Here is a 9,639-nt window from a genome sequence, read left to right as displayed (position 1 = left end):
CTAGGCACTTGAATTATTACCCAAGATTACTCTATGGCTCCAGAACTTCCTCATGGCATTTTTCACCTCTGATTTTCTGAGGGTGTAGATAAAAGGGCTTAACATTTGTGTTATCATAGTATAAAACACAGTCACTGCTTTGTCAGTGGGAAAGGTGACCATGGCCCGAAGGTACACGAATATACAGGGTACAAAGAATAGGACAACTACGGTAATGTGGGAGGCGCAAGAGGACAGAGCCTTACACTGTCCTTCAGTACTGTGAGTTCTTAGGGAGTAAAGGATGAGGACATAGGAGGTGAGAAGAATAGGAAAAATGAGGAGAGACATCAGCCCACTGTTGACGGCAACAAAAAGTCCAAAGATGTGAGTGTCAGTGCAAGCGAGTTTTAGTAGAGGGTAAAGGTCACAAATGAAATGGTCAATGACATTGGGGCCACAGAAGGGCAACCAGACTATAAAAAGAATCTGAATCAAAGCATGAAAAAAATCCTCCAGCCCAGGCCATGGCCACCACGTGGCTGCAAATTTGCCTGCTCATGGTGATCCTGTAGTGTAGGGGCTTGCAGATGGCCAGGTAGTGGTCATAGGCCATCACTGTGGACAGGATGATTTCCACTCCTCCAAAGAAGTGCTCTTCAAAGAGCTGAGTCATGCACCCACTGAAGGAGATAGTTTTCTTTTCTGTGAGTAAGTCAAATATTTTGGGAGCCATGGTAGAAGAGGAGCAGCAGTCTACAAGGGACAAGAAAGACAAAAAGAAATACATGGGAGAACCCAGGGCTCTGCTGGTGTTGATTGTCCTGACAGTGAGCAGGTTGCCTGCCACAGTGAGAAAGTAGATGACTATAAACACAGCACACAAGAGTTTCTGCACATCTGGGCCCTGTGTCAGGCCAAGCGGGATGAATTCAGTTACATTGTTCATTTGTTCTGGGAATCTGCTTTGGCATCTGGATAACTGATTTGTCTGTGAATAGCCCAGGGATTACAATTATGGCAGATGATTTTGATCAGGCAAATCATTTCTGTCAGGATTGATTTCTGTGAGGCTTGGAAACCCCAAGAAGATAAACTCAGATGTAGAGTTGGCCCGTATTACTGGTTATATATGAACATATAGCCTCTTCACCCTCTGACTGACACACAGACATACGTGTGTACACATACACAATACACTCATTCATATACACAAACACAGTTTTAAAAATGTAGGCCCGTTCCTGGAATTGCACATGGGTCAGTATTCCCGATCAACTACCATAGTATTTTCTCTTGTAAGAAAACCAGAATAGGAGGAGGAGCAGAGGAGGAGCAGAAGCTTGAATTCATGAGAAGCTGCTGCCTGCTGTTTCTTCTCTAGTCACCTGTGCTTCTGAGGCTAAGCTGCCCTTGTTATTCTTGGTGTTTTCAGCTTGTTTCCAGATGACCATGAGACATCTGCAGAATTCAATTTGAAATTAAGAATGATGTTGTCACATTTCAGAAAAAATTGAGTGAATATTTGAGGCTCCAGTAAGATATACCAGGCACTTAGATTTATGAGATTTTCTAACCCATTAAACAGAATTGGAAGAATATTATGAACAGGAAAAAGGAAGTATATCCTGGAGATGATGAAAGAGCATGATGCTATGCAAAATCCTCCAGATGTATTTGAAACTTTAGAATTCACCCTTTTGACAATGTGTTATGCATAATTTCCAAGGTTATTTTGCATATAAAAACTCGTTTTAAGAAAGACTAGGATAAACTCTCTGGATGTCTTTAGAAATCACATTCTTTACTGGTGAGGAAGCCAAAGCATCTGTATTTGTCAGACAGAGTATGCTCTTACAGTCAGATAGCCTGTTTCTTCATTGTGTACTCATTCTTAGTAGCCAGGAAATTATATGTACAGACCTTAGTCTTTCTACATCTAAAATTTCTCACATATAAAAAAGTAATATAATAAATATTATAGTGGAATTGAAAAATATCATTATTCCAGAGAGCAAAGTTTTATCCCAATGGTAAAGTACAGCTTTCTACACACTCCAAATTCATGAAAGAAGAATTGAAAATGAAAAATTCCTGAATATAGTCACTCTTACACTTGAAGTATATGATTGTTATAATATTAAGAAAGACCATAAGTGAAGAGAAATGAAGCATTCAAGAAAACAACCAGTTGTATTCAGAAAAAAGGCTGAATGCAGAGATCAGTATATGTCCATAGAAAAATACTAGATTTGAACATAGTACTAGAACTCCTAGACTCAGCAATCAGACAACAGAAAGAAATGAAAGGCATCCGAATTGGCAAAGAAGAAGTCAAACTATCACTCTTTGCAGATGATATGACACTGGATTTGGAAAACCCGTAAGACTCCACTCCAAATCTGCTAGAACTTGAAAAGGAATTCAGTAAAGTGTCAGGATATAAAGTCAATGCACAGAAATCAGTTGCATTTCTTTACACGAACAATGAGACAGAGGAAAGAGAAATTAAGGAGTCAATCCCATTTACAACTGCACCCCAAGCCATAAGATACCTAGGAGTAAACCTAACTAAAGAGGCTCAGAATGTATACTCAGAAAACTATAAAGTACTCATGAAAGAAATTGAGAAAGACACAAAGAAGTGGAAAAATGTTCCATGCTCATGGATTGGAAGAACAAATATTGTGAAAATGTCTATGCTACCTAAAGTAATCTACACATTTAATGCAATCCCTATCAAAATCCCATCCATTTTTTTTCAAAGAAATGGAACAAATAATGCTAAAATTTATATGGAACCAGAAAAAGACCTCAAATACCCAGAGAAATATTGAAAAAGAAAGCCAAAGTTGGCGGCATCATGATTCCAGACTTCAAGCTCTATTACAAAGCTGTCTTCATCAAGACAGTATGGCACTGGCACAAAAACAGACACACAGATCAATGGAACAGAATAGATATCCCAGAAATAGACCCTCAACTCTATGGTCAACTAACCTTCGACAAAGCAGGAAAGAATGTCCAATGGAATAAAGACACTCTCTTCAACAAATGGTGTTGGGAAAATTGGACAGCCACATGCATAAAAATGAAATTGGACCATTTCCTCACCCCACAGGAAAATAGACTCAAAATGGATGATGGACCTCAATGTGAGAAAGGAATCCATCAAAATCCTTGAGAAGAACATGGGCAGCAACCTCTTCGACCTCAGTTGCAGCAACTTCTTCCTAGGAACATCGCCAAAGGCAAGGGAAGCAAGGGCAAAAGTGATCTCTTGCGACTTCATCAAGTTCAAAAGCTTTTGTACAGCAAAGGAAACAGTTAACAAAACCAAAAGACAACTGACATAATGGGAGAAGATATTTGCAAACGGCACATCAGATAAAGGACTAGTATTCAAAATCTATAAAGAACTTATCAAACTGAACACACAAAGAACAAATACACCAATCAAGAAATGGGCAGAGGACATGAACAGACATTTCTGCAAAGAGCACATCTAGATGGCCAACAGACACATGAAAAAGTGTTCCATATCACTCGGCATCAGGGAAATACAAATCAAAACCACAACGAGATACCACCTCGCACTAGTCAGAATGGCTAAAACTAACAAGTCAGGAGATGACAGATGGTTGTGAGGATGTGGAGAAAGGGGAACCCTCCTACACTGTTGGTGGGAATGCAAGCTGGTGCAACCACTCTGGAAAACAGCATGGAGGGTCCTCAAAAAGTTGAAAATAGACCTACCGTATGACCCAGAAATTGCACTACTGGGTATTTACCCTAAAGATACAAATGTAGTGATCCGAAGGGGCACGTGCACCTGAATGTTTATAGCAGGAATGTGCACAATAGCCAAACTATGGAAAGAACCTAGAGCTCCATCAACAGACGAATGGATAAAGAAGAGATGGTATATATATACAGTGGAATACTATCCAGCCATCAAAAGAAATGAAATCTAGCCATTTGCAAAAGCGTGGATGAAACTAGAGGGTATTATGCTTAGCTAAATAAGTCAATCAGAGAAAGACAATTATCATATGAGCTCCCTGATATGAGGAAGTTGAGAGGCAACTTGGGGGGTTTGTAGGGTAGGAAAAGAAGAAATGAAACAAGATGGGATTGGGAGGGAGAGAAATCATAAGAGACTCTGAATCTCACAAAACGAACTAACTACAAAGGTAGTTAGTCTAGACACTTCTGTGAAGTGTGTCTGCCTTTTGATTCCCATACCTTTGTAGTTAGTTTTAGAACCAGGAAGTCCTCCAATTGTTTGTTTGTTACCCCAGGGTTATTTGGTTGCTTGGCATGCCTTGAGTTTCCACCTGAATTTTAGGATAGATTTTTCTATTTCTGCAAAAACATTTATTTTTTATTTTAGTAGATTGCTTTAGCTAACACTACAACTTAGTACCATGAACCATATAAATTCACGAATGTCTTTCCTCCCTTTTATTTGTGTCTTCTAGAATATCTTTCAACAACACTATGCAGTTTTTCAGTGTAGAAGAATTTTGGGTCCTTGTTTCAGCTTATTCTTAAGTATTTTGTTCTTGTAAACCTGGTGATTCACAGACCTGTACCCCTGGGGATAGAGTATTATGCCTCCATCAGAAAGGATGAATACCCAACTTTTGTAGCAACATGGACGGGACTGGAAGAGATTATGCTGAGTGAAATAAGTCAAGCAGAGAGAGTCAATTATCATATGGTTTCACTTATTTGTGGAGCATAACAAATAGCATGGAGGACATGGGGACTTAGAGTGGAGAAGGGAGTTGGGGGAAATTGGAAGGGGAGGTGAACCATGAGAGACTATGGACTCTGAAAAACAATCTGAGGGTTTTGAAGGGACGGGGGGTGGGAGGTTGGGGTACCAGGTGGTGGGTATTATAGAGGGCACGGATTGCATGGAGCACGGGGTGTGGTGCAAAAATAATGGATACTGTTATGCTGGAAATAAAAAAAAAATAAAAAAAAATAAATAAAAAAAAAGGCAGACACAACAATGGAATAAAATACAGATCCTAGAAATAAACCTTTGCCAGTGTGTCCAAATGATTTTCACAAGTGACAGAGCATTCATTGGGAAAGGACAGATGATTCCAAAAATAGTACCATGAAACTGGATATCCACATGCAAAAGAATGAAGTTCAACCCTTAATCACATACACAAAAATTGAATCAAAATGGATCAGAGACCTAAACTACTACCTAGTACTATGAAACTCTTAGAAGAAAACTTCATAACTTTGGATTTGATAATGATTTCTTGAGTAGGACACCAAAACCACAGACAAGAAAAGAAAAAAACACATGAATTATACTTTATCACATTTAAGAACTTTTGTACATCAAAACACACTATCAACAGAGAAAAGACATCCCACAAATGAGATATCTGAAATTGATTTATTTGATAATATGCTGGTATCCAGAATATATAACAAACAAACATCTCAAAAATACACATAAAAAAGAAAAAAAAAACCACCCTGATTAAAAATGAGCAAAGGACTTCAATAGGCATTTCTCCAAATAAGATATGTGATGCCATATAAGCACATGAAAAGATACTACTCAAGAGGGAAATGGATTTCAAAACCATAATGTAATACTACTTCACACCCAACAGGAGAGTTATGACTACAAAATGTAAAAATTGTAACACACGTAAGACAGTGGAGAGATCAGAACAACTCTCCATTGCTGGTGGGAATGCACAATGATGTAGCTGCTATGGGAAATGCTATTGTACTTCCTGAAAAGATAAGCAAAAAAAAAAAAAAAAATCATATGATCCACAATTCCACTTTGGGGTATACACACAAAATAATGGACATCACAGTCTCAAATAGGTATTTCTATACCCATTTTCATGGCAGTATTTTTCATGATAGCCAGAAAGTAGAAGCAGTCAAAGTGTGTACAAAGTGTGATAAATGTATGAACAGAATGAGGTATATTCACAGAATGGATTATTATTCACTCCTAAAAATGAAGGAAATTCTGACACATATTAAGACATTGATATCCTGCAATTCACTCTGCCAAGTGAAATGAGACGGTCACAAAAAGACAAATATTGTATGATTCCATGCACACAGGTACTTAAAGTAGCCAAATTCATAAGAAATAAGAAAACAGAACAGTGGCTGCCTAAAGCCCAGAGAGAGGGATTGGGGAGTTAATGTTTAATGAGTGTGGAATTTCAGTTTGGGAAAATGAAAAGGCTCTGGAGGTGCGTGGTACTGGTGCTTGCATTACAAATGTCAATTAAATTAAATTAAAGTAATAACCATCATGACGATGTAAATTGACTCAATGTCACTAAACTATGCTCTTACAAATGGTTAAAACCGTAAGTTGGAGTACCTGGTGTGGCAGAATAGTAGGAGAACCCTAAATTTGCTTCATCCATGGAACACATCCATATAACCTTCAAATCATTCTGAATGCCCAGGAATTGACCTGAGGACTGATAGAAGAAATTATACACAGCTGAAGGGAGAGAAGAAGCCATATAAAGGAAGGCAGGAAGTGTGAAGACATGTTTCATGCTGGAAATGATCCCAGGTGCTGCAGAGGGGAGGGAGTGCTAGTTGCAGGGAATGGTGAGAGAGAGCAGAGCACACAGGAATACACACACTTCTCCAAAGCCACTGGTAAGGAAAATGAGAGTGGCTGATTTTGGTAAGTTTTTGCAACCAATGGGCCTCAAACACTGGAGTTTCAGAGGTCCCTGGTCTTGGCTAGGACAGTATCTGAGTATGTTGGCCAACTCCTGGAGAAGAGGCAGGCAGGTAACCAGGCGAGACAGCACAATCTGAGGATCATCTATGGGCATGGGGAGATACTATTTTTACTTTTTAGTGCACATCTCTGATAGGTTGCATTGCTTTTCTGGGAACAAAAGACTCTGCAGGCTCCATTTCATTACTCCACCCATCAGCAAAGGCACAGAGACACCTGCTAGATGTGGCTACACTGGACATTGGCTCTTTAGCCTGCATTTCTCCAAGTCCCATGCCCGTGCATTCTGTCACGATTGCCCTTCTGGATCAAACCTGCAAGAGTCCCAGCACACTGACAACATCCTCCAGAAGACAAGTGAAGGTTCTCACTACAGGTTCTAAAAGTTTAGAGTTTTAAAAGATGTGAAAGCTTGGCTGGGCTAGAGCCGAAGGTGAATTGTGCTGCTCAAGGCAGGCAAGCAACCCAGAGACAGTGTGAAATAAGAGATCTAGAAAACACTGGGACACATGAGGGAAAATTATTTGCTCTTTTTAATGTGCTTTTGTGAGAGCATCAAGCATGGACTCCCCTCTCTGGGGACAAAGAGCTTGCTAGTGCCATTTCCCTCCTCCACCTCTCAGTATTGACCAGCTTCAGTAAATAGCATATTGCCACCACTGGCTGCCTAAACTGCTTACACCAAGTCTCCCTCCTCTGTACTTGCCAGTAATACTTTTCCTGGATAAGTGTACCTAATGACTAGTGCAGCAGGTCCCTTCCCCAGAAGACCACCAGAAAACCTGCATTCATCATGTCTACTGACCACAGAATTCTTCAAAGCTTCACTTATAGTGGAAATATGTTCAGGTCTCCTTTAACAAGCAGACCAGATCTTATCTAGTTAAAACTCACCAAACTCTGAACAAGGACCAAACAGTCCCCTCTGCAGGCAAATAGAACCTTTACATACAATTGACCTGAGAAACGGAGCAACCAAAACACAGTAGCAGAGTACATGCAGCACACATCAAAAACACTTCCTGAAGCACTAGACCTTGGCCATTATTTGACCTCTTCTACTTAAAGGCATTACTCTCAGGAACAGGAAACATAACAGACTTTCTCAACACAGAGAAGAAGCAGAGACCTAGTCAAAATACCAAGATGGGGAAATTCATCCCAAAATAAAGAACAAGAAAAGATCACAACTGCGGATCTAATCAGAACAGATATAAGTAATAGGCCTGATGGAGAGTTTAAAGCAATAATCATAAGTATACTAGCTGGGCTTGGAGAAAAGCATAGGAGACATCAGGGAGACCCTTACCACAGAGATAAAAAAGCTAATTAACCATCTGGCTGAAATGAAAAATACAGTAACTGAGATTCACAACAGACTGCATGTAATGGCCACAAGAATGGAAGAAGCAGAGACATGAATAAATGATACAGAAGACAGAACTATGGAAGATAATGAAACAATAAAAGAAAGAAAAAGAAAAATGTTTGGATCATGAGCATGGACAAGGAATTCAGAGACTCCATCAAACATAACATTCATATCATATGAGTACCAGAAGAAGAGAAAGAAAGGAAACAGAAGGTTTATTTGAGAAGGTTATGGCTGAAAAGTTCCCAAATCTAGAGAACAAAACAGACAGCCAAAGTCAGAAGACACAGAGAACCTCCATCTAAACAAAAGCAGGCCAACACCAAGATATTGCAGTTATATTTGCAAAATATTGAGATAAAGATTAATCCTAAAAGCAATGAGACAAAAGAAGTCCCTTGCTGACAATTGGAGGGGCAATAAGGTTAACAGCAGTGCTCTCCACAGAAAGTTGGCAAGACTGAAGAGAGGGAAATGCTATATTCACCATGCTGAATGGGGAAAATCTGCAGCCATGAATACTCTATCCAGCAAGGTAATCATTCAAAACAGAAAAAGAGATAAAGAGTTTCCTAGACAAACACCAAAGCAGTTAATGACCACTAAACCAGCATGTGAGAAATATTAAAGGAGACACTTTGACTGGGAAAGAAAGACCAAAAGAGACAAAAATGAGAGAAATGAAGAAATCCCATAAACAATGACAAAATAAGAAATAAAATAGCATAATACATACGTATCAAAAATTACTCTGAATGTAAATGGAGTAAATGCTCCAAACAAAAGATATAAGGTGTTAGATAGATTAAAAACAAAATAAAACAAACAAACAAAAAAAACCTCATAAGACCCATATATATACTGTTTACAAGATACTCATCTTAGACCAAAAGTCACCTCCAGATTCAAAGTGAAGAGGCAGAGAACTATTTACATACTAATGGACATCAAAAGAAAGCTGAAGTAACCAACTTTATATGAGGCAAATAGATTTTAAACCAAAGACTGTAACAAGACAACAATGACACTACACCATACTAAAGGGGTGCATCCAACAAGAAGATTTAATGATTCTAAATATTTATGCCTCCAACATAGGAAAAGCCAAATATGTAAACAAATTAATAACAAAATTAAAGAATTCATTGATGATAATACAGTAATAACAGGGGAATTTAGCACCCCATTCACAGCAAAGGACAGATCATCCAAGCAGAAGATCAACAAGGAAACAAAGGGGCCTTGAATGACACACTGGACCAAATGGATATCACAGATATATTCAGAAAATTCCATCTTAAAGCAGAAGAATACACATTCTTCTAAGTGCATATGCATCATTTTCCTCAATAAATCACATACTGGGTCACAAATCAGGCCTCAACTGATACAATAAGACTGAAGTCATACAATGCATATTTTCAGACCACAATGCTAGAAAACTAGAAGTCAATCACAAGAAGAAATTTGGAAAGACCACAAATACATGGAGTTCAAAGAGCATCCTACTAAAGAACAAATA

At 38.8% G+C, this 9,639-nt stretch overlaps 1 protein-coding gene across 1 annotated transcript; it reads right to left on the bottom strand.

The window, feature by feature from the left end:
- LOC116599871 (olfactory receptor 4C5-like) lies at window positions 1-928 on the bottom strand. Its single transcript, XM_032359822.1, is given in 2 exon segments — window positions 1-501; window positions 503-928. Coding segments are annotated over 2 exon segments (927 nt in total).
- Window positions 929-9,639: the final 8,711 nt, after the last annotated feature.

This window comes from Mustela erminea, chromosome 9, assembly GCF_009829155.1.
Source record: "Mustela erminea isolate mMusErm1 chromosome 9, mMusErm1.Pri, whole genome shotgun sequence".
Lineage (NCBI taxonomy): Eukaryota > Metazoa > Chordata > Mammalia > Carnivora > Mustelidae > Mustela > Mustela erminea.
The sequence above is the reverse complement of the archived record's forward strand: the minus strand, read 5'-3'. Positions and strand labels throughout refer to the sequence as shown.